The sequence below is a fragment of the Hoplias malabaricus genome, chromosome 12 (assembly GCF_029633855.1).
Source record: "Hoplias malabaricus isolate fHopMal1 chromosome 12, fHopMal1.hap1, whole genome shotgun sequence".
NCBI lineage: Eukaryota > Metazoa > Chordata > Actinopteri > Characiformes > Erythrinidae > Hoplias > Hoplias malabaricus.
In genome coordinates this window covers 22,888,939-22,914,862 of record NC_089811.1, presented here as the reverse complement: position 1 = coordinate 22,914,862, position 25,924 = coordinate 22,888,939, and the positions used below count along the sequence as shown (strand labels likewise).

The following is a 25,924-nucleotide window of genomic DNA, read 5'->3' as shown; positions in this document are numbered from 1 at the left end:
CGCCAGTAGAGGGCGCAGACAATCTGAAAAACTACTTATTGGGCATAGCATTACCTTCCACATATTAAAAGTCTTAGGAAACTGAAGAAAATAGAAAATAATAAAAGCATTAATTTATACATACTTCCAAAATGTGTCATAAATCGGATGACACCATTTGAAAAATAATATAAAATTCAAAATAACCCAAAATTATTACATTTTACTGTATATTTTGTTTGCTTAGTTGTACTGCAACACTTGCAAGAATGATCATTGGCTAAACCGGAGGAGAGGATGTGGTATACAAGCCTTTCTTTAGATACACAAGACAACACAAAAGACTATTTAAACAAAACAGGTTTGAAGCGTCGACGTCTTGCACGGCCAAATGTGGGCTGTAAACTTGCTGTCTGACTACAAGTTTAGGTTTCGTTTTCCCCCACAATCTCTCTCACTCACTCACTCACTCTCTCTCTCTCTCTCTCTCTCTCTCTCTCTCTCTCTCTCTCTCTCACTCACACACACACACACACACACATCTGAAGAATATTAGTCGGCCCTAAATTATGTAATATTTGTTGTCAATATCTCGTAAAGTTTTTGTATCGGTGCTCATTAAAGTGGGGAAGTGAGGTGACCAAATTTAGAAACCGGACACTAGCACCATTAGAGGTCCAGTCTCGGCAGCACTTGCTCCATTTTGCCGTGTTTCCTCGGGACTCGGCGAGCAAGTAACGAGCGTCTTTCAAGGTGAGTATTTTAGGAGCAGGGAAGTGTGTTGTACTATGATTCTCAGCAGATTTGACTCCGAGTCACTCTGGTTAAGTTGGTTTCATATTCGCATATTCAGATTTCTTTCTTCAATAGCTCTCAAGCGGTGCATGCAAATGACTTAATACTTGCAAAGTATTGTTTTTGGGATCCAAGACAAACAGCTACAACTCAGTTTATGTCAGAAATGTTTGCCATTTAAAAAACACGAAATATATTGTTTACTATGGGCTGCCGCCATCTCCGCGAGAGCCAAGGGACCGTTTACAAACTACACTACACAGTAAAAACGAAGTTGACGAACCACGCACCTGACATACACTACATCTCTTACGTTGGTAAATTTAACCATTACTGGCCCGTAGTGATGTGTTTTTGAGAATAAATTTCAATAGTATTTGAACCTTTCATAATTTTGTTTCTAAACAAGTTGTACTTGATCAAGTGCAACCCACATGACATACTGCACCTCTTATTTTGGTCAATTTAACCATTACTGGCTCATGGTGACAGATTTTTCATTAAAAATTAAATAGCTTTTCAACCTTTTATGATATTGTTTCAAAACAAGTTGTATTTGATAAAGTGCCACCCACATAACATACTACACCTGTTATTTTGGCAAATTTAACTGTTACTGGCCCGTGGTGATACATTTTTCATTACAAATTTAAATAGCTTTTGAACATTTGATGATATTGTTTCAAAACAAGTTGTATTTAATCAAAAATCCAACGACATGACATAGTACACCTCTTATTTTGGTTAATTTAACCATTGCTGGCCCATGGTGATGCATCTTTGAGAATAAATTTCAGTTGAATTGGAATGTTTAATGAAATTGCTTCAAAATAGCACGTAGCTGTGGTGGGCTGTTTGAATGAAGTAATGGTGGGGTAGGCAATAATTTGAGCAGCTTTTTTAAACAGGTTTCATAATACGTTTATTGACCAACTGTCAATATTTCACAGAGTGTAAGCACAACCGGATTCCAAAAAAGTTGGGACACTAAACAAATTGTGAATAAAAACTGAATGCAATGATGTGGAGGTGCCAACATCTAACATTTTATTCAGAATAGAACAGAAATCACTGATCAAAAGTTTAAACTGAGAGAATGTATCATTTTAAGGGAAAAATGTTGTTTCAAAATTTCATGGCATCAACAAATCCCGAAAAAGTTGGGACAAGGCCATTTTTTACCACTGTGTGGCATCCCCCCTTCTTCTTACAACACTCAACAGACGTCTGGGGACAGAGGAGACCAGTTTCTCAAGTTTAGAAATAGGAATGCTCTCCCATTCATGTCTAATACAGGCCTCTAACTGTTCAATCATCTTGGGCCTTTTGTCGCACCTTCCTCTTTATGATGCGCCAAATGTTCTCTATAGGTGAAAGATCTGGACTGCAGGCTGGCCATTTCAGTACCCGGATCCTTCTCCTACATAGCCATGATGTTGTGATTGCTGCAAAATGTGGTCTGGCATGCGAATGTGGTCGTCTAGATGGGAGCATATGTTGTTCTAGAACCTGAACATAGTTCTCTGCATTAATGGTGCCTTTCCAGACATGCAAGCTGCCCATGCCACAAGCACTCATGCAACCCCATACCATCAGTGATGCAGGCTTCTGAACGGAGCGTTGATAACAACTTGGGTTATCCTTGTCCTCTCTGGTCCAGATGACATGGCGTCCCAGTGGTCCATAAAGAACTTCAAATCGTGACTCATCTGACCACAGAACAGTTTTCCATTTTGCCACACTCCATTTTAAAAGACCCCTGGCCCAGTGCAAACGTCTGAGCTTGTGGAGCTTGCTTAGAAATGGCTTCCTCTTTGCACTGTAGAATTTCAGCTGGCAACAGTGGATGTCACGGTGGATTGTGTTCACTGACAATGCTTTCTGGAAGTATTCCTGAGCCCATTCTGTTATTTCCTTGACAGTGGCATTCCTGTTTGAGGTGCAGTGACGTTTAAGGACCCGGAGATCACGAGCATCCAGTAGAGTTTTATGGCCTTGACCCTTACGCACAGCAATTGTTCCAGATTCTCTGAATCTTTTGATGATGTTATGCACGGTTGATGATGATAACTTAAAAGTCTTTGCTATTTTACGCTGGGTAACACCATTCTGGTATTGCTGCACTTTCTGCGCAACAATGGTGGAATTGGTGATCCTCTTACCATCTTGGCTTCAGAGAGACACTGACACTCTGAGAAGCTCTTTTTATACCCAATCATGTTGTCAATTGACCTAATTAGTGTTACTTGGTCTTCCAGCTGTTCGTTATATGCTCAATTTCCTTTTTCCAGCCACTTATTGCTACTTCTCCCAACTTTTTCGGGATTTGTTGACACTGTGAAATTTTGAATCAACATATTTTTCCTTTAAAATGTTACATTTACTCAGATTAAACTTTTGATCTGTCATCTATGTTCTTTTACGAATAAAATATTGACATTTGCCATCTCCACATCATTGCATTCAGTTTTTATTCACAATTTGTTTAGTGTCCCAACTTTTTTGGAATCCGGTTTGTACTAAAACTGCATGAATTAATACGTTGGTTGCACATTTAATTTGAGATTACTTTAATATATGAGTACTTAGCTAATACACTTAAAATAGCATGATGTTAACAAAAACATAGAAAAACACAGGATATTTTTGCCGCATTCAGAAAAAACTGCAGTACCATACATTTGTACTAACAAATGGTTTAATACAGTAAACCAGGGGTGTCAAACTCAGTGTGTAGCTAGCCACATTACACTCAGTTCAATGTCAGTTACGGGCTGGACCACAAAAGCTTTAATCTTTATCATCCGCAACTCCTCTTAAATGTTTCAGTTTATCCATAGGATGCATGCTAATTTCAATATAGATGAACATGTGCAATTCATTGTAACACATATGGTTTAATATTTAATAAACGGAATATCACTGACAGAACATCGGTTATTATATGTATAGATATGCAAGATTAAACTATTTCAGCGAGTTTATCCAAAACACATGGATTACACAAACACATTGGATTGATCTCAACAGTTGGATCAGTAGACTAAAGTGTGTGTGGTCTAGTGTCAGTACAGCAACTACAACCTTTGGTGATGTCCCTGATTGGCACTGTGCACTGCAGAATTAAATAAAGGTCTAAAAGTAATAATACTATCTGTGCATGGAGGTAGAAGAGCTACAGTGTCTAAGTGTACACATACAAGGTGAATTTACAAGGCAGGAGGGTCCAATAACATGGCTAGGATGTGTACAATTGTTGCTGCTATGCCTGACACATATGACAAGCTGTTGTAACTCATGACCAGATTTTCATTTCTGATATCTGTAATTCATTTATGACTAGACACATGACTAAATTATGATATCTCTATATATTGACTAAATGAAATGCAAATGTAAGATTTTTCTAATTATATTTTGAAATGGAAATTCAAGATATATACAGTTACATTTGGAAGAGTCAAAATTACCTGTAAAATATCTGAAGTGGCATCTCTAGATTCGTCATTTGAAGTGTCATAAATCTGGAGTTTATCTGAAATTATCATTGAAGATGTTTTAAATTTGATCGTAACTATTCAGTATGACGTTGTGGTAAATTAATGTTTTAGAAATCTTAAAACATTAAAGTGTGGAATTTTGAAAGAAAATTTCTATGTTAAGCCATCCCTGAGTTACTGCTTTTGGAAGAATAATTAGAAGAAGTAATAACAAAAATCACTTACTGACAAAATGGCTGCATCAACAGATATTATGCTTTGTGTAAATATAAAGCATGGGCTTTAAATTTAGAAACTGTCAGTATCTCATGTGAATGTTTTTTTTTCTGAAATGTTTTTCTCTCTTGTTTTAGCTTTTTTAGCGCTAATATGGCCTCTCAGTTTGGAATAAGTGAAGCAGTCATGAATGAGATGAGCACTGTCCTGCAGTCCCACAAAACCATGGATGTTTTAGCTCAGGTGGAAGGCATGCTTGACCAGATGAATTCTGTGACCCTGAACATTGCTGTTACTGGGGAGTCAGGTTCAGGCAAGTCTGCTTTTATTAATGCTTTCCGTGGGGTTGATGATGATGATCCTGAAGCTGCAGAAACAGGAATAACGACAACCACCTTAGGGGCCGCAGCATACCCACATCCAACTGCTCAGAGGGTCTTGCTGTGGGACCTGCCAGGGATTGGGACAGCCTCTTTCAACCCTGAAACTTACCTGGAGGATGTTGGTCTACTAAAATATGACTTTTTCATCATTGTTACAGCTGACCGTTTTCAAGAGTACCATTATGCACTGGCCAAATGTATAATGCAAGCTCAGAAGAAGTTTTATTTCATCAGGAATAAAGTGGACCGAGATTTGGAGGCCAATGCCAGGCGCAGGAGCCAGAAAGGTTTATCAGATGATGATGTTTTGGACCAGATTCGTGCAAACTGTGAAAAGAACCTAAGAATGGGTCAAGTGGAAAATGCACGGGTCTTTCTGCTTTCCTGCTTTCACCCACAAGGTTACGATTTTCCAGCCCTGCAGATGACCTTACTGGAGGAGTTGGAGGGGCACAAGCAGCATACTCTGCTCTTGTCACTGCCCAACCTCAGTGCATCATTAATACTACAAAAGAAGCAGGCACTAGCTGGAGATGTGTGGAAGAGAGCTGTGGCGGCTTGCTTAAGCAGTGCTGTTGTAGGTGGCAATCTATGTACAGTGGCTTCCAAGTTAATGGACACACTAAAGTCTTATCAGCAGGCGTTTTGTGTGGATAAGGAATCTCTACTTCGATTAGCAAGCATTACACACATATCATTTCAGGTAATGTATTTTGTATTGGGATAATTTAACTGATTAAATTAGTTAAATTAATTTGGGGGGGGGGGGGGGGGCAACTTAAATGGAGACGCATTTGCGCAGCCTTTAATGTTGAAGTTCGAACAAAAACCCCCCAAGCCGCTAAATTCAGCTTCATATCACAGACAGGGACGGGGATCACTGTGGAACACTTAAATGTGCTCTAAATTTAAAGACGTTAAAATCCAGCGGAACTTCCCTAATTTCGCTGCAGATTAGTGTTGTCAAATAAAATACGTTAAAATCATCCCGTATTTGGACTAAACCCATGTTGTTCATTGGACTGATATGTTTCGTAATATTGAGATTGGACTGTTAAAACGGGTGATTTGTTTCCCCACGGCATCCAAACAGAATATGCGCTTCTCATTGGTCATCACTTTAACTTAACCAATCAGCAGCCAGAGTTAGCTCGCTATCATTTACTGTCGCAGCCAATGAAGTCATAGTCCCGCCTACAGGGGGTTGTGTCGCTGAGGCCCTGAGAGAAACAGGTCAGTTCTGAGACACTGGGGGAAACAACAGTGTCACCTAGCGGAGGCTTGTTCGTCTGCTCTCCACATTTGTTGATCAGGTTGCATTTGTATTTGTATCAGGTGAAATGCGAGAGGAAAGTCTCAAAATCCAAAAATCTGCAAGAGGAAATAAACAAATGCACATCACAGAAAACACGCGAGTGTCTTGATCCACAAACGCAGATTCTACATTTTACAAATAAATTTTAAATTCGAGACTTTGACTTTACAAATATTTGCAATGTAAATTTAAACTAATGTATTTACTTTCGCATAAAATTGTGACAGATCTATGAAAACCAAAAACATGTATTTATGACATGTAAAAAACATGTATTTATGTAACTGTATTTGTACAAATTGCAGACCATGAGACACAGATTGGGATGTATTCATTTGTGAACAGTGAAACATATTTGTGACTTGTGTTTAATTTGTGGATTTATGCATTTGTAAAGTATTTTGAGATTAATCTCTCTCCATAGAGATGAGGATATTGTTTTATTCCTGCTCCATAGATATATATATATAAATATTGATTTATATTTTGCCATTACAAATTATTTAAGACGGCTGACTCTAAATTCAGAGACCGCTAACTGCATGAAAGCACACACAGGCAGAAAGTGCTACAAAATTAGACAACTTAAAAATAAGTTTCTGTGGTAAATCATACATTGAATAAAAATGTACAGACAAGTTAAATTTCAGCAACATGAAAACAAGTAATTTTTTTTTTTTTTAAACATACCAATCCACCATAAAAGATGCAGAACTTCTGAACCTAAACAAATCAGAGAGAGCAGCAGTTCTCCAGAATCTTAGATGTTGCCTTTAACACCAGTGAGTCATCTTTACACACCGAAATGACCTAAATAGGTAATGGTTCACAAACTGCTCCTCAGGTCTTCCAGACATTGCACAGATTTTGCTCTAATCCAATTCAGAATACACAGCTATTTCTGACAGCTGGTTCAAATGTATAGCAGCTGTATAGTGTAACCTCACTCAGTGCATTGTTTTTCTCTATAGATTGTTGTTAAATATTTTTTTCCAATTACTTCATTTGCTGCAGGAGCTTCAGAGTGAGGTGACCTCCACCTTTGGTAAACAGCTGCCAACAGAGGAAGTAGAAGGTATTGTGTCTCGCACAGACCCAACCTATCAGCTCCTGGTTAAAAAGCTAGACATGAGGTTCCCATTTCTGGCTACTGTTGCTACAGGTGTGATTACCTTCGTGGGGTCCTACTTCCTGCTGTCCTCTGCCTTAAACAGCCTGAGTGAAGATGGAGAAAGGGTGATGAAGAAAGTGCTACATGAAGCTTTTGCTAAACAAAACATTAACTAAACCATATAACGTGGATGACTATGATGGCTCATGAAAGACCAATAAAAAAATTAGTTTACTCTTGACGATAATTAGTTGTCTCTATTTCCACCCAGTGAATCTCCCCACTTTTGAACTAACTCTAATGTAACTGCACTAAACAGAACGCTAACTGCCTAAACCTGTCACATCAGCTGACAGGCATGTGCTAGAGCGTACAGAAAGCAAAAAATTTAAAGAAAGGACAGTCCTTCCCAACAACGAAGAGAGCAAGACCAGCTGTGCTCTTTAGGACTTGTGGCCCCAAAAGGTTAAGGCATCAAACCAGCAAACCCCTGGTGAAAGGGCAAGGCTTAAACTGCTGTGTCATTCAGAAGCCCCACTTTTTTATTATGTGAAAGCTTAAAAGCCCAGCATTTTTGACTTTTTTAAATTTAATTTGCTTATTTTTATTGATTTCTATTGTACACAATTCAGGAAGGATTAGATCAGTGTATGTGTATTTGAACCTTGTGAAGGAATGGCGTCGAGTGATTCCGGGGAGGCTACGGACCCACCATGACCCTGAATTGGATAAGTGGTTACAGACAATGAATAAATGTGTATTCCTTTTATACTTTAAATTTCTATTGCTCTGGTGATTCTCCTAAAATGTATTTGCAAGAATGGCATTAGACTAAAGGGAGACGTGAGATATTTCTGGCCCAGATGATAATATTTATTTAGGATGGCACTGTGGTACTGCAGATAGTGTGAGTATCACATAGCTCCATAGCTTTTTGGGATCTTCAGTTTGACCATCTCCTTGGGTCACAATTTGGTGAGTTCTATCTGTGTCTGTGTGAGTTTGCTCCCACAGTGTATCAAAGTGTTGGTAGGTGGCTTGTCTGGGAAATTGATCACAGGTATGAGTGTGATTTCTGCTGTAAATGAGAAGGTGGTATGTTTAAATTTAAACCAATCAACAATAACTTTGTTCAGATATTAACTTCATACATGGCCTACATTAAGGATATGACAATACTGTATAGAAAATTGGGAAAATAAAACTGAATTAAAGCATGCAGTCTTAATTTTAATGATAATTTAAAATATAGTGGATCATTCTAGCATATAGTATGATGTTTGGAATATGCAGTTTATCAAGAATAGCAGTATGTGGGTGGGTGTGATTGTGTGCATGCGATTACTGTACTGACACTGAAGTTTAGGGTTTATACACATTTTTGCCCACTCATCGCTGCACAAAACCCATCTGGAAAACGTCACTGGGAGGGACCACAGAGCTTTTTTATTTAATTAATTTTTTTTTCAGTGGAAATACAGTGAACGTGTTTACGGGTTATTGCAACGATTCAGGAGATATAGAGCCCTGGTTTTGGAGTGTAAAGGTAGGGAAGAATTATTAGCTTAGTTACTGGAACAAATAGAAACATGCTGAACTTGAACGGAGGAAATGGGTTCGCCACTTGCAAACCGTTTAGCCTCGAACAAGATTTGTAAGCTTTGACCATTATTTCCAGTGAATGTCTGTTTTACCGCATACGACCGTTTAACTGTTGATATCATTTAAAAACGTGTGTTAATAACGCAGTGTCACACTGCGGTAAAGTTGGTTTCATATTTGACATTCGTTTGACATTCCGCTTTTTTTCGCCAGTTACCAAACGTATGTCCATCGGTACAGTTGCAGATTCCTAATATAACAAAGGAAACCAAAAAATGACATCCATATCCTTTATTTACTAAACTGTACTTGCTGAGATTAAGCCAGAAACGCAGCCGATTATCGCTGTTTTACCCCTGCGCCCACCTCCAGCATTAGGGACCGTAGCACAATTACTATAAGAAATGTGTAGTGTTTAATGTTAATATCAAAGTATTAATCTCTTTCCTTATTGTACCTAATGATGTCAAAGTTGTAATAATGTACACAGTTTTATTCCTTACATACTAAGGCTAATTTTGGTGAAAAAAATTTATTATTATAATTATTATTATTTATTTGTTTGTTTGTTTTTAATGAATTCAATTCATTAAATTTCATTCATGGACTCAAAAAATGTCCATAGGTGTGAATGTGTGTGTGTTGCCCTGTGAAGGACTGGCGCCCCCTCCAGGGTGTGTTCCTGCCTTGCGCCCAATGATTCCAGGTAGGCTCTGGACCCACCACGACCCTGAACTGGATAAGCGGTTACAGATAATAAATGAATGAATATAAATCTATTAATCTCTCACATTATTGGACCTAATGGTGTCAAACCAACACAGAACAATACTTATTCTTTACACACTACAAGACTTATTTAATTTATAGATTATTTAATTTATAATGATGTTAATAGCCAAATGAATCTACAAATCCAAAAGACTTGAGACATTGTGTAAAATGTAAATTAAAAACAAAATGCAATGATGTGCAAGACAACATTTTAAATTTTGAAACAGAAAGTTTATGACTTTTTGAAAAACATTTGCCCATTTTGAATTTGATTCCAGCAACACGTTCCAAAACCATTGGGACAGGGGCGTGTTTATCACTGTGTTACACCACACTCTAAGTGTTTGAGAACTGAGGAGACCACTTGTGGTAGTTTTGAAAATAAATTGTTTCTGAGTTATAAGATTTGTGATGTGTTTCTGAGCCCACACATTGATTTCAACTACAGAAACATATCTGTTTTTAATTCAGTGTCACTGGCCTATTGCCAATACACCTCATTAATTGATTGATTAATTCATTAATTCATTAATTTATTCTATACGCAAGGCCCAAATCCAGTATTAACTGGGTGTGGTCTCTGGGGCCTCAGATGTTACTGAATTAGAAACAGATATGTTTCTGTAGTTGAAATCAATGCATGGGCTCAGAAACACTTCACAAATCCACTGTCTGTGAACATGATTTATTCTAATGCAAGTTAGAACGCAGAAATGCAAAGAAGAAACCAGATATAAATAAGACCAAGAAACAGTGTTGCATTCTCTGGGCCCTAGCTCATTTAAGATGTACTGAGGTGAAGTGGAAAAGTGCCTTGTCATCTGACAAATCAAAATGTGAAATTATGCATCCTCTGGGCTAAAGAGGAGAGGGACCGTCCAGCTTGTTATAAGTGCACAGTTCAAATGTCAGCATCCATGATGGTAATAGGGGGCATTAGTGTACATCTGTGTACTTGCACATCTGTGGAGGCACCGTTAATGCTGAACAATATTTAAAGATTTTGGAGCAACATGCGTCATACGGACAACATCTTTATCTTTATCGGCTGAAGGCCTTGCTAATATCAGTAAGACAAGTCCAATGAACATTCTGCATGGGTTACAACAGCATGGCTTCTTAGTAAAAGTGTCCGTGAACAAACTAGACCTGTCACCAACTGAAATCATCTGGTGCATTATCAAATGAAAAACACAATAACTGAGACCCTGAGCTGTTGAGCAGCTGAAATCTTATAACAACCGAGAATCAGAAACATTTTATTTTCAAAACTACCACAACTGGTCTCCTCGGTTCTCGAACACTTATAGAGTGTGGTGTAACACAGTGATAAACATGCCCCTGTCCCAATGGTTTTGGAACTTGTTGCTGGAATCAAATTCAAAATGGGCAAATGTTTTTCAAAAAGTCATAAACTTTCTCAGTTTCAAAATTTAAAATGTTGTATTGCACACCATTGCATTTTGTTTTTATTTACATTTTGCACAATGTCTCAAGTCTTTTGAATTTGTAGATTCATTTGGCTATTAACATCATTATAAATTAAATAAATAATCTTTAAATTAAATAAGGGAGGCACAGTGGCTCAGCAGGTAGTGTCGCAGTCACACAGCTCCAGGGACCTGGAGGTTGTGGGTTAGATTCCCGCTCCGGGTGACTGCCTGTGAGGAGTTGGTGTGTTCTCCCTGTGTCTGCGCGGGTTTCCTCCGGGTGCTCCGTTTTCCTCCCACAGTCCAAAAACACACGTAGGTGGATTGGTGACTCAAAAGTGTCCGTAGGTGTGAGTGAATGTGTGTGTGTCTGTGTTGCCCTGTGAAGGACTGGTGCCCCCTCCAGGGTGTATTCCTGCCTGAATGAATGAATGAATAAATTAAATAAGTCTTGTAGTGTGTAAAGAATAAGTATTGTTCTGTGTTGGTTTGACACCATTAGGTCCAATAATGTGAGAGAATAAAAGATTTATATTCATTCATTATCTGTAACCGCTTATCCAGTTCATGGTCGCGGTGGGTCCAAAGCCTACCTGAAATCATTGGATGCAAGGCAGGAATACACCCTGGAGGGGGCGCCATTCCTTCACAGAGCAACACAAACACACACATTCACACCTATGGACACTTTTTGAGTTGCCAATCCACCTACCAACATGTGGTTTTGGACTGTGGGAGGAAACCAGAGCAACTGGAGGAAACCCACACGGACACGGGGAGAACACACCACACTCCTCACAGACAGTCACCCGGAGGAAACCCATCCACCCTAATAGATTTATACGGTTATTGTAATCATTATACAATAAATAACAGAATGTTTTACCAAAACAAGCCTTGTAATGTGTAAAGAATAAATATCTGTACAGTTCTGTGTTGGTTTGACATCATTAGGTCCAATAACGTGAGAGATTAATAGATTTATATGGTTACTTTAATCGTTATAAAATAACATTAAACACTATACATTTATTCTAGAAATTGTGGTCTGGGATGCCAGACTTCACTGTTGAGCCTTCTGGAGGTGTTGTGGGCTTAATTCAGTGAAACAGCAATGAGAGGAGGTGCCTGCCTGATGACCCCTGTGAAGACGTAGTGATACAGTGGCTGGTTTGTGTACTCATCGGCTGGGCTCAATGAGTAAATGAGGTTGTTAAGGATAGTCGGTTGCTGACGGCCACGGCAACCTTAGTGTTGAGGTGTAGGATTCAACAGGAATTTTGGTGGCAGCCGGGAAGAAGAGAGTGTGGTGGGCCCTATGTGAAGCTCTAATGGATTGGCATAGGATATTTTATATTTTATCCTGGGTATGATTATAATAGTATTTTTATACAGATTTTCAATATTTCAATATATATTACAGTGGCATGCAAATATTGGGCACCTTGGTCAAAATTACCGTTACTGTGAACAGATAAGCATGTTGAAGATGAAATGATGTCCAACAGGCAAAAGGTTAAAGAGGAAACACGCCTTTCACCATTTTAAGCAATAACAGTATATATTTTTTGCTTTTGTACAATTTTAGGGTAAAAAAAGTAAAGGAGTACCTTGCAAAAGTAAGGGAACCCTAGGAGACTTGAGTGCTCATGTAACTTTGATCAAGGCCTCTGACCTAATTAGGCTTTTAAGGGTATGGCCTGCACAAATATGGCCTTCATGCAAGAGCCATAAGAAGAAAACCTCTCCTTTATACTCACTACAAAATTAATTCATTCATTTAATTCATTCATTATCTGTAACCGCTTATCCAGTTCAGGGTTGCGGTGGGTCCAGAGCCTATCTGGAATCATTGGGTGCAAGGCGGGAATACACCCTGGAGGGGGCGCCAGTCCTTCACAAGGCAACACACACACAAATTCACACCTACAGACATGTGTGTTTTTGGACCGTGGGAGGAAAACAGAGCACCCAAAGGAACCCACGCGGACACGGGGAGAACACATCACACTCCTCACAGACAGTCACCCGGAGGAAACCCACGCTGACACATGGAGAACACACCACACTCCTCACAGACAGTCACCTGGAGTAAACCCATGTAGACACAGGGAGAACACATCACACTCCTCACAGACAGTCACCCAGAGGAAACCCACACAGACACTGGGAGAACACACCAAACTCCTCACAGACAGTCACCCGGAGGAAACCCATGCAGACACAGGGAGAACACACCACACTCCTCACAGACAGTCACCCGGAGTGGGAATCAAACCCACAACTTCCAGGTCCCTGGAGCTGTGTTATTGCAACACTACCAGCACCAGAGATTTGCTAAAGGACATCTAAACAAGCTTGATACATTTTGGAAGCAAGTCCTGTGGACCGATGAGTTTAAAATAGTACTTTTTGGCCACAATGAGCAAAGGTATGTTTGAACAAAAAAGGGCCCAGAATTTCATGAAAAGAAAACCTCTACAACCATTAAGCATGGGGTGGAGCAATCATTCATTCGTTTTCTGTAACCGATTTTTCCAGTTCAGGGTCACAGTGGGTCCGGAGCCCACCCGGAATCACTTGGCGCATGACAGGAACACACCCTGGGGGAGTCGCCAGTCCTTTACAGGGCGACACACGCACAAATTCACACCTACAGACACTTTTTGAGTCGCCAATTAATCTACCAATGTGTGTTTTTGGACCGTGGGAGGAAAACAGAGCACCCAAAGGAAACCCACCCAGACATGGGAAGAACACACCAAACTCCCGGAGCTGTGTGACTGTAAAACTACCTGCTGCGCCACCGTGCCGCCTTGGATCAATCATGTTTTGGGTTTGTGTTGCAAATGTCCAATGGTAAGGGGAACATTCATGGGTAGAAGGAAGAATGGATTCAATGAAATCATAATACCATCTGTAAAAAAGCTAAAGTTGAAAAGAGGATGTCTTCTACAAATGGATAATGATCCTAAACACACCTCAAAATCCACAGTAAACTACCTCAAATGGCGCAAGCTGAAGGTGTTACCATGGCCCTCACAGTCCCCTGATCTGAACATCATTGAAAATCTGTGGATAGACCTCAAAAGGGCAGTGCACACAAGAAGGACCAGGAATCTCGCAGAACTGGAAGACTTTGCAAAGATGAATGGATGACTATCCCTCAAACGAGAATTGAAAGACTCTTGGCTGGCTACAAAGAGCGTTAACAAGCTGTGATACTTGCCAAAAGGGGTGATACTTTTTCCTTTTTTTATTGTTATCTTGAAAATGTAAAATAATAAAAATATTATTTTGCTTAAAAAACAAAGTGAAAATGTCGCCTTTAATTTTATGCCTTTTGGTGATCATTCAATTTTCAACTTGCTTAACTGTTAACAGTAACTTACATTTTGATGCGGGGTGCCCAATCTTTGGCATGCCACTGTATTTACAGCATGTGCCACTGACTGACAGTAATTACAGGGCACTGCCATCAGTTTATTGCACTCAGTTTTAAAGTTAGCTTAAAAATATTAATATTGAAAAAGCCAAGAGGTTTTTGTTTGATGGTGATGTCATGTTGCTTTCAGTTCTTGACAGTTGTTCTGTGGCTTTTTCATTGTTCCTATTGATATCAGAATTATATCGTATTGACAGAAATTAAGAAATATATTGTGATATGATTTTTTTCCATATTGCAAGTAGCGGTTAGCAAATAACATCTCACACAGAGGAGCCCACAGAAGAAGAGTACTTCCAATCATGAAGAAAATATCAAACCCAATTTCCAGTATGTAGGCTTAGATGTGCTGTGATTATAAAGAGACACATTCAGACAGACATAAAAGTTAATTTATTAGAATTAGTATTAGAACAACAGCCTAGAGAAACACTCCACAGAATATATGAGTAACAGTGTGTTTAGGAGGAGAATAATACAGAATCCATTAATACATATACATTTGGTTCATTTGTTACAAGCAAAAGAGTTTTCTTTATAAAGGACTGAAAGTTCAGACCTCCTGCTGGTCTTGTATTATTTTCCCATAGAATACATTATTTGACGTTTACACTGACATAAAACTAATATATTTTATTTTACAGATGGAGGAACATGAAATTGCTGCCGCTGAAGAAATGAAAAAGATTTTGGCTAACAAAAACCTTAGCCAGATTAAAGATTACTTTGCTGAGCAATGCAGTGTTGAACTAAACATTGCTGTAACGGGAGAGTCAGGTTCTGGGAAATCCTCTTTTGTCAATGCTTTCAGGGGACTCGGAGATGAGGATGAGGGTTCTGCAGAAACTGGTGTTGTAGAGACCACTAATGTTCCTACAGCTTACCCTTATACAAAATACCCAAATGTCAAGATGTGGGATCTTCCTGGCATTGGAACACCCAACTTCAAAGCTGATGAATATCTTGAACAGGTTGAGTTTAAACGCTATGATTTTTTCATCATCATCGCATCAGATCGCTTCAGGGAATGTCACGCTCAACTGGCAGCAGAAATAGTGAAAATGGAAAAGACGTTCTACTTTGTTCGCTCTAAGATTGACTGCAACATTTCTGCTGAGAAAAGAAAGAAGACATTCAACAAAGAGAAGACCCTGGATCGTATCCGAAAAGATTGTATTGAAGGTTCACATATCAATATTTCAAATATAACTGCAGTAGAGTAAATAAGACATAAGGCTTTTTAAGATAAAAGGCATTTACATTTTTAGGGTTCATCACTTTTAGGTTGGTGTGTAAATGAAAAATATTTCATATGTTAAAATGAATATTTGCTTTTATTCTAGGACTGGAAAAGATTGGAATAGACTCTCCTGTTGTGTTCCTGATCTCGTGCTTTAACCTTGCCCTCTATGATTTCAACCAGCTTGAAGAGAAACTGGAGAGAGATCTTCCTCAATACAAGAGAAATGTCCTGTTGCTGGCTCTTCCAAATATCACCCTGGAAATTAATGAGAGAAAGAGGGCTCTGCTGGAAAACGTGTGGAAATCAGCTTTGTTCTCTGCTTGTGCTGTCATCATTCCAGTACCTTATGGGGATTCAAGTCTTTCCTTTTCCATAGATTTTGTGATCTTGGTTAGCGAGTTCACAAAATATTACTACGCTTTCAGTCTTGATGCTTCCTCCTTGCAGAGGCTTTCTGACACTTCATGGAAGTCTGTCGATGAACTGAAGTCTGTGCTGAAGTCCCCTCTGCATAAAGGAATTACCCAAGAACTAATAATTGAACTGTTACACCACAACTCTTTTTTTGCTGTTGAAAAATCCAAACACTGGTTGAGTTTCATCCCTTTTCTGGGATCGCTGGTAGCTGCTCCACTCTCCTTTGTCACTGTGTATCTAACACTAAGGCGCTGCCTTGATGAGTTGGTTGATGATGCCTACAATGTGCTCACATTTGCTCTGCAAACCACAGTGTGATTCTGAAAATATGTACACATCACACTACTCACTAATAATTAGGTAGAATGTGTACATGTGTGTACAAATATGTTAGTGTATATTATTGTCTCACATTATTGTAAGTATATGTGACTCACAATATTTCCAAACATTATATTTGTGATTATAGTTAAATAAAATGTTGTCAGTCATTCTGTCCTAGAAATGTCATAGAAATGGTGTTTGGAATTTGAAAATTCACATTTACAAACTGTAGTTTGTGCTTTGCCCATCAATTATTATATGTGGGGACAACAAGCTCATATGTCCTCACAAAGTTTTAACTGTTCTTTGTTTTTCAAACTAATTTATTATTGCTCAGCTTTTACTAAATAACTGACTACAACATTTTCATATTTTTTTAATGTGAATTTCCATCACTCTCTTGTCAAAAGTAAAAAATAAATAAATAAATAGGTAAAATGTACTAATAATGTTGATACATTATTAATCCCGGTCTGGGAAACTATCCATTAATGTCTAAGAATTTTTAGTAACACTTTAAATTATGGCACGCTAATTACTGGGCAAGTACAGAGAAAGTACCTGTTAAGTAAGCAGTAAGATTAAAATAAGTACTGAGTAAGTAATGGGTATGATATTAGAAATATGTGGCTATTACTGGTTATGTTACAAACATTTTACAAATAAGGCACGTAACTAAGGCATGGAGATCATCATTTGTGAACTATGCCTCAACACATACAGGCTAAAGAGTATAAAATATCTCTGAAGTATGTGATGATGAGCATTACCCCCCCCCACACACACACAGCTGGGATTGTTAGGGGTCAAATGTTGTCATCTTGGAGGATAGAGTTCTGTGCCAGACCATGAAGATTGGTCTAAATTGTATTAAAATTTCTTGCAATGATGACAAGCCTTGTTTTTTCAGTGAGGGAGATGCTGCCCCACACTATCACACAAAATAAGCTGTTTGGCATTGACAGAGAGGATTTGGCAATTTTTTTCATTGGCACAACCCACATACTCAGCTCTATTGCTCATCTCACAAATGGATGTTCCTTACAAATGTGGCACCATTTAAAAGGGAAATTAACAGAGTTTCCAACTACATAATATTTATTGCTGAGAATTGTTACAACAAAGTAATAATCTACCAAACACAAATCTCCTTACTTTTTGTGCTATGTTTAGTATCATACCCTTTACTTATTTTATCTTACTTAACAAGTACTTACTCGGTTTTTACCCAGTAATTAGTGAGCTGTAATTTAAATTGGTACCGAATTTTTACTGCTAGCACTCTTACATTGGGCTTATTTAAGAACTGTCAAACACTGTATATTGTCCACAGATACTACAACTACATTTTACAGCGCTCTGGTGGAACATCAACTGACTAAATAACGCATCCAGGTTTAAATTAGGTAATAAAAGCTGTTGTGATGCAACAAGTCTTCAATGTTGAATCTTGTACGGAGGGAGACTGAAAGTCATGTTCTGATGGCAGCTCTGAGTCGTGTCTCCTTTACTAAGGCTGTGAAGTAGCGCCCTCTACGGTCACAGAGTTCGGTGTAACACCGATAAACAAACCGGGAGGACGGATGAGTTTCTCTTTCACTTTTGGTGAAACTTGGTGAAACTAAGCGAATTCAGCTCACAAGGTGCTCTTCTGTGTGTTGTTACGAATCTGCTGTGAGATAAAGATACAGTGCTGGTCCAGTGAAGGTAAGAGTGAATTATAATTTCTTAGCTGAATGAAACGTGCTGATTGAAAGAAGACTGTAATTGTTCCGTAAATAGGCAAGAGTTCATGTCTATCTTTGGTTCCTTACCACGGTAAAGTTAGTTTTCTTTTCGATATTCGGTTTTCCGGCGTCAATACCTTTTCAAAATAAAGTTATATCTGACACAGGGTTACATATTCTGAATGGTACGGACACAGAGAACAATGCACACTGTTTTTATGGACGCTCCGGTGCATTTGATATATGCTCCTTTTCCTTTCAATAGCTAAAAAAACAGACCGTTTTTGACATCGCAACAAAGTGCATTCGTTTCTAGACTCTGTCTACAGCAATGCACACCATCGTCTTTCAGCCTAATTTGCTTAAATACGATTAAATACGTACTTTCCTGTCGCCGCTAACAACAGGTGACAATCTTCAATAGCTTCGTTTTCACTGTGTTTATAAACATCAGATAAATACTTGGAGTGATGGGGAAGAATGCACAGCAAATGTGTTTTCATACTGACCTCTCATTAACAGTTAAATTCAGAATTTAGTTCTCTCTCTCTCCCTCTCTCTCTCTCTCTGTCTCTCACTCTCTCACACACACACACACTCTCTCACTCACTCACTCAGTCTGTCTCTCACTCTGTTTGTCTGTCTGATCTGATTCACCCAGGAGGGGTCAGGTAGTGAGGACTGTGGACACAGTGAAGAATACCAGAGACTGTGAGAAGTAGTGAAGCAGAAAGCTTTATTTAAAGAGAATGTTAAAGTTCTAACTGTGTAATTCTGTTTTTGGAATCTGTTCTTTTAAATGTTAAGCCTTTATTTTTTTAATATAAAGTGTACATTGTGTTTGATATCATGCACGTGATTTATTTTATCAATAAAATGATTGATGGATGGAAAAATCTTTTTTTTAATGAATTTTTAAATTTATTTTTTAATAACTTTTCAACCACGTTACATAAGACTTTAAATACAGCTGTGCATTGTAGACATTAATCGCACTAACCATGCACACCCTTTGTTTTTTCTGTAAAATTAAATTCTTGGTTTTTATTGAATTTTTTAAAATTGAATTTTCAATAACTTTTTAACCAAGTTACATACAAGTTTAAAATCAACTGTGCATTGTAGACATTAATCACACTAACCATGCACACCCTTTGTTTTTTCTGTAAAATTAAATTCTTGATTTTTATTGATTTTTTTAAAATTGAATTTTCAATAACTTTTCAACCAAGTTACTTACAAGTTTAAAATCAGCTGTGCATTGTAGACATTAATCACACTAATCATGCACACCCTTTGGTTTGTCTATAAAATTAAATTCTTGATGTTTGTTAGGCAAATTGTTATAGATTTATTGATTTTAAATTTTTAAAAAATGTAACATAAATCAAGAATTTAATTTTATAGACAAACCAAAGGGTGTGCATGATTAGTGTGATTAATGTCTACAATGCACAGTTGAATTTAAAGTCTTATATAACTTTGTTGAAAAGGTATTGAAAATTCAATTGAAAAAAATTCAATAAAAATCAAGAATTTAATTTTATAGACAAACCAAAGGGTGTGCATGGTTAGTGTGATTAATGCCTACAATGCACAGTTGAATTTAAAGTCTTATATAACTTTGTTGAAAAGTTATTGAAAATTCAATTTTAAAAAATTCAATAAAAAATAAGAATTTAATTTTACAAACCAAAGGGTGTGCATGATTAGTGTGATTAATGTCTACAATGCACAGTTCCTTCTTGAAATATTAGAAATAGACCTGTTCTACACGGACAGAAATAGTATAAAACCACGTCGATATATTAGACATTGTAACACTGGATGAAGGGAAACTGAAGGTGAACAGCGTTTCTCACGACCTGACAGCTCTTTTCTGTACGGAGCCCCTGAATAGATAATGGAAAATATATATTATGAACATACTTATGGAAGCGAATCTGTCCCAGACTTTGAAATATTACCACCTTTGAATTTGTAGCACTGAATTATTTTGCACTGAAATTATGCATCTGAATTTTGCTGCTTTTGAATTTAAGTCTTCAGATTTACACATCTGAATATAATTGCTCTTGAATAGAACTCATACATTTTCAAGAACACTTTTTCACTTTTTTTATTCAAGGTTAATAAATTCTGATAAAAAAAATCAAGTTAAAAAATTTCAAACAATATATTTCGAAGTTGCTCAAATTCGGTAGACAACATTCAGATGCGAAAATACGAGTTACAAAAAATTCAGATACACATCCGGGACACCAAGGATTGGATTTTGGATTTGTCTCTCACCTTAAATGGTGCAGTAGTTGCATTCTGTCGAAATACGAACACAACTTCCATACCGTGGAAAAACTACACGTTTAGCTTCCTTCCGCGGATATTATCTCTTTATTTTCAAAGTGTGGCAAAAATCTGAAAGTCTCACTACAGACACAATATAACAGAATATTGATGTCCTGAAGATGAAGAAATTTTACTGTGGAAATCTTGTCATGGCCCTGTTAATATAGAAAGTGACATGATGAATATGTGGAAACATGAATTTTGGAGTATATGTCCTATGGCATTTTTATTTTTTAATTGTCAGATTATCAAGAATCTGAAATTGATTTTACAGAAGGTTTAGTACAAATATAATATCCCAAAGTGCAGAGTTTAATTCATAAAGTTGTGTTTGTTTAAACACTGAATGTCGGTGTGTGTATATTAACAATGTCTGGTTATTTCTAACATTCTTATAAATATATAGAAATTTGTGTTTGTAGATTATTTATTTGTTGTAACAATGCTTCTTGGCAGTACATTATATACCATTTAAAAGCCTGTTAATTTCCCTTTTCAATGGTGGCACATTTGTAAGAAACATGCATTTGTGGGAGGAGCAGTAGAGCTGACTATGTGGGTTGCACCCATGAAAAATTTGCCAAATCCTCTCTGCAAAACCATTTACATTGTGCAACCTGTTTCTAAGTAATTTCTTCAGTTTTTTTGTATAAGCTCCATTTCTTAGTGCTGTTCAAATAAAAGTCAAATGTACATATGTTTAAAAAGACAAAGGCTTTCATGGGGTGTTCTAATTTTCACATGACTGTATGCCCACAATTCATGTTTCCACATATTCTGTCATATCACATGCTCTGTTCACAGGGCCAAATACAAAAAATTTCCACAGTAGAATTTCTTCATCTTCAGGATAGTCTGTTATATTGTGTCTTTAGTGAGCCTTTCAGATTTATGAGACACTTTGAAAATAAAGAAATAATATCCGAGGAAGGAAGTTAAACGTGTAGTTTGTTCATGGTATGGAAGTTGTGTTCGTAGACAGAATGCAACTACTGCACCATTTAGGGTGAAAGAGAAAATCCAAATGAATCGATTGCTCATCCTTGGTGTCCCGGATGTGTATTCTGAAATTTTTGTCTGCCATTGACCCCAGGAGCATATAAACCTCTTCAAAACACCTCAAGGGAAAGTTAGGTCAGATAAAAATAAATGTGAAAGCTGCTGTAAACTTAAGAGATTTTACAAGTGGCGAGTTTATGCTGGATTTGAATGAGCTCTGCATTTCTTGGTGATAAACATGTCTCTCGGGCCAATCAGCGGTCTGCAGGGTTTAAACGTTACCATTTAGTACCTACTCAGCACGGTCGGGACCTGGCGCAAGCAGGGACTGAAAATGTACCTGGTTCCAGGGACCAGGACTAGATTTTGCCAGTGGAAAAGCAAAAGAGCTGCGCCGAGTCGAGTAGAAATGAAAACGGATGTATACACGCACACAACAGCAGACAGGAATGTGCTTAAATACAAGGGAAACATTCTATTTTATCAACACATTTTATGTGTGTATGTATCTGTTTGTACACTGGGGTTTTACTGGCATATTACATGTAATATTTAAAATACATATATATATTCATGTTTTGGTCCTGTGTAACAGAATAACCCCTAACAAACAGACTGAAGCTAACTGGGACATTAATATTTATTGCTAAACCAGGAGTAGGTGATTTCATTAGATTTTTTTTTCATTTGTATTTTATTGTAAGTTTTGATCACATTAGCTTGGAGTTGATGGCTGCCAATTTGCATAGTGGATATTGTGGCTTTCTAAATGAAAGCTTATACATTTCTCAGTGCGATAGGCAAATTTTTGTTATTTTTAAAAATACCTTAAATATTATGATTCTATTCTTCAGAGCAGTGATGATTCAACTCTTTATTATGTGATGTAGCTAAAGAGTTAATGATGCAGAATATGTTTTATAAACAGTGACATTTTACAAGAACTGTGTGCATGTGAGATACTCAGTGTGATTTGAGCTTGTATTTTATCCTGAAATAAGGCTAATATATGTTGTTGTTGTTGTTTTATTTTAGATGGATGTGCTTGAAATCCCCAGTCCTGAAAACAGCGATGACAATGACTTTGAACACATCACTGTTGAAGAAATTAAAGCGGCCCTAGCCAATGAAGATCTGCCATCAGCTGTCACTAAGATTCAGGATTATTTTGAACAGCAAGACCATGTTGAACTGAACATTGGTGTAACTGGAGAGTCTGGCTCTGGGAAATCCTCTTTTGTCAATGCTTTCAGAGGACTGGGAGATGAGGAAGAGGGATCTGCAGAAACTGGTGTTGTAGAGACCACTATGGTTCCTACACCTTTCTCTCATCCAAAATATCAGAATGTCAAACTGTGGGATCTTCCTGGCATTGGAACACCCAACTTCAAAGCTGATGAATATCTTAAACAGGTTGAGTTTAAACGCTATGATTTTTTCATCATCATCGCATCAGATCGCTTCAGGGAATGTCACGCTCAACTGGCAACAGAAATAGTGAAAATGAAAAAGAAGTACTACTTTGTTCGCTCTAAGATTGACAGCAACATTTCTGCTGAGAAAAGAAAGAAGACGTTCAATGAGCACAAGATACTGGATGACATTCGGAAAGACTGCCATAAAGGTTTTTTTATCAGCAATTAACATGTTACATTAAATCATTCTATTTATTAAAATAAGACATAAATAAATGCTAATGAATCTATTTAGTCCCTTTGGGATTATGAGGTTCTATCTGACATTCTTGTCAAAAATGAGTTATTCCTATAATTCCTATATTTTAATCTGTAACATCTGATCAACATAATGTGTTTTTAAAGTTGTATTTATTTTAGAAAGGATCTGTCTTCAATGTCAAACTTAGAACTTGGATCTTTGAACCTCAATATCTCAAAAATCACATCACATTATGATGAGCTCAGTGTGTTCAGTGCTTTACAAATAAACATGTGCTTTCATTCTAGGGCTGGAAAAGACTGGAATTGACTCTCCTGTCTTCCTGATCTCATGCCATTACCTTGATCGCTATGATTTCAACTGTCTTGAAGAGACCATGGAGAGGGAACTTCCTCAACACAAGAGGCATGTGCTGTTGCTGGCTCTTCCAAACATTACCCTGGAGATCAATAGGAGAAAGAAAAATGCTCTGAAGAAAGACATATGGAAGTTGGCTCTGCTGTCTGCTAGTGTTGCGGCCATTCCCATCCCTTTGGTGAATGCAACACTTTCAATCGCTGTAGATGTGGTAATCCTTGTAAAAGAGCTTATAAGGTATTACAATGCATTCGGTGTTGATCCTGCCTCCTTACTGAGGCTCTCTGAAAGATCAGGGAAGCCAGTGGAAGAGCTGAGAGCTGTACTGAAATCCCCTCTACATGCAGAAATAAACAAAGATCTGATCATTAAGTTGCTGGCTGGCAGCACTGTAGGTGTTGCAGAAGCAGCAGCAGAGTACTGGGTCGGTCTAATCCCAATCATTGGCTCAGTGATTTCTGGTGGGCTGTCCTTTGCCACACTGTACCTCATGCTGAATAAGTGTCTAAGTGAGCTGGCTGATGATGCTCACAATGTGCTAATGGCTGCTCTGCAGACTCCAGTGTGAAAATGCAGGGAAGAAATAAAGAAAGCTATTATAGTTTTTGCTTTTTGGTGCATCTCTTTACTTTAGAGTTTTCTTTTTATACACAGAGACATATTTTTCATCTCAGCGGGGAGCTGTTTTATTATTTTGGGACAAAAACATGTACTTGTAAGACAATTTACATACATACAATCATAATGCAACACCCTCAACAATTATCACACCTCTTAGAAATTACTTAGCAATTTATAAGAAATTCAACTTTTCATAAATTTACTTAACCTAACACTGAGGCATTAAAATATAAAATATACTTCTAATGTTATTTGATTGATTCATTCTTTAATTCGTCATGTTCAGGATGATGTTGTGTCCAAACTTTTATTTGTTTTTTTTATTACCCACCGTGACCCTGAATTGGATAAGTGGTTACAGACAATGAATGAATGAATGTGTATTCATTTTATAATTTACATTTTTATTGCTCTGGTGATTCTCCTAAAATGTATTTGCAGGAAAAGCATTAGACTAAAGGGAGACGTGAGATATTTCTGGCCCAGATGATAATATTTATTTAGGATGGCACTGTGGTACTGCAGATAGTGTGAGTATCACATAGCTCCATAGCTTTTTGGGATCTTCAGTTTGATCATCTCCTTGGGCCACAATTTGGTGAGTTCTATCTGTGTCTGGGTGAGTGTGCTCCCACAGTGTATTGGTAGGTGGTGATGGAGAATTCACTTATTCATAGATCAGGCATGGGACATTTCCCCAGAGGCAAAAATATACAGACATGTGACTGTAATAAACAAATAGTATAGAAAACATGTGACTGTAGTGATCAAATAATATAAAGACATGAGAATTATTTTGGGCAAATGAGTTTTGTGGCAGAGGATATTAGAATGGTCAAAGGGATACTTGAGTTAAAACTCAGGCCTGAATTCTGTGTGAAAAAAAGGAGAATGGTAGCATGAGATTGTCTGGTACAGTGTGAAATACAACTTCCTTAGAAGGCAAAGATACTTTTTAATTGGGCTCCTATGATATACTGCGTCCTTGAGGAGATAAGGGTACCATTTTGTATCCTATGAAATGCAACCTAATAGGAGGGGCGAGATGACCTCACCCCAAAAAAGTGTATGTAAACTGTGGTTTTGTGTGTGTCTTTGTGAGTGAGTCTGCAGGAGGCTTCTGAGACTGCTCCCCAATGCTTTAAGAAAATAAAGAGCCTGCTGATCTTCCAAGAAGTCGTCTTCATCTTTCAAGTATTTTTAAAAGAACTAGAAACTTTTATTAGAACTTATTCTTTCAAGTATTATAGTTAGATTAGATATAAGATTAATACGTCATGAGAACGACATTTTGGTGGCCCGTCCTAAGGGGACTCTGAGAGACCCCGACCGGTGGCAAAAGATCGTTATTAGCACCAGAACTTGTGCATTTCGTTTTGGGGGTGAGAGAACCAACCTCATCGTAGCATGCATGATTAAAACGGGTAAGCAGAGCCTTTTTTCATATAAATTCTGCATATTGATGAGCTTGTGTCTCTCTGCCACAAAAAGTTGTAATGCAGTTTGATATGTAAAGAAGGCTTATTGGAAGAGAGGCATGATTAAAAAAAACTTTTGAGAAAAAGGAGTAAAAGAAAAAAACAGCCAGAAAAAAGTCCAAAATATAAAAAATAGGAAAAAGGCCGCAAGCATAAAAAGACTAAAATACTAAAAAAAAACCTTT

The 25,924-nt window shown here is 37.7% G+C and overlaps 3 protein-coding genes across 3 annotated transcripts; all 3 read left to right on the top strand.

Moving 5' to 3' along the window:
* The first annotated feature begins 491 nt into the window (after positions 1–491).
* Positions 492–8,444, top strand: LOC136664014 (interferon-gamma-inducible GTPase 10-like). The gene is made up of 3 exons (XM_066641012.1): positions 492–732; positions 4,628–5,576; positions 7,203–8,444. The coding sequence occupies exons 2-3, from the start codon at positions 4,644–4,646 to the stop codon at positions 7,473–7,475; spliced, it is 1,206 nt and encodes a 401-aa protein (XP_066497109.1). The 5' UTR covers positions 492–732; positions 4,628–4,643; the 3' UTR covers positions 7,476–8,444.
* A 151-nt stretch (positions 8,445–8,595) lies between these two features.
* On the top strand, positions 8,596–16,938 carry LOC136663967 (interferon-inducible GTPase 5-like). The gene is made up of 3 exons (XM_066640947.1): positions 8,596–8,845; positions 15,195–15,732; positions 15,894–16,938. Exons 2-3 carry the CDS (start codon positions 15,195–15,197, stop codon positions 16,526–16,528), a joined length of 1,173 nt encoding a protein of 390 aa, XP_066497044.1. The 5' UTR covers positions 8,596–8,845; the 3' UTR covers positions 16,529–16,938.
* Positions 16,939–17,333: 395 nt separating this feature from the next.
* On the top strand, positions 17,334–25,454 carry LOC136711012 (interferon-inducible GTPase 5-like). Its single transcript, XM_066686959.1, has 3 exons — positions 17,334–18,241; positions 22,642–23,230; positions 23,571–25,454. Exons 2-3 carry the CDS (start codon positions 22,642–22,644, stop codon positions 24,206–24,208), a joined length of 1,227 nt encoding a protein of 408 aa, XP_066543056.1. The 5' UTR covers positions 17,334–18,241; the 3' UTR covers positions 24,209–25,454.
* Positions 25,455–25,924: the final 470 nt, after the last annotated feature.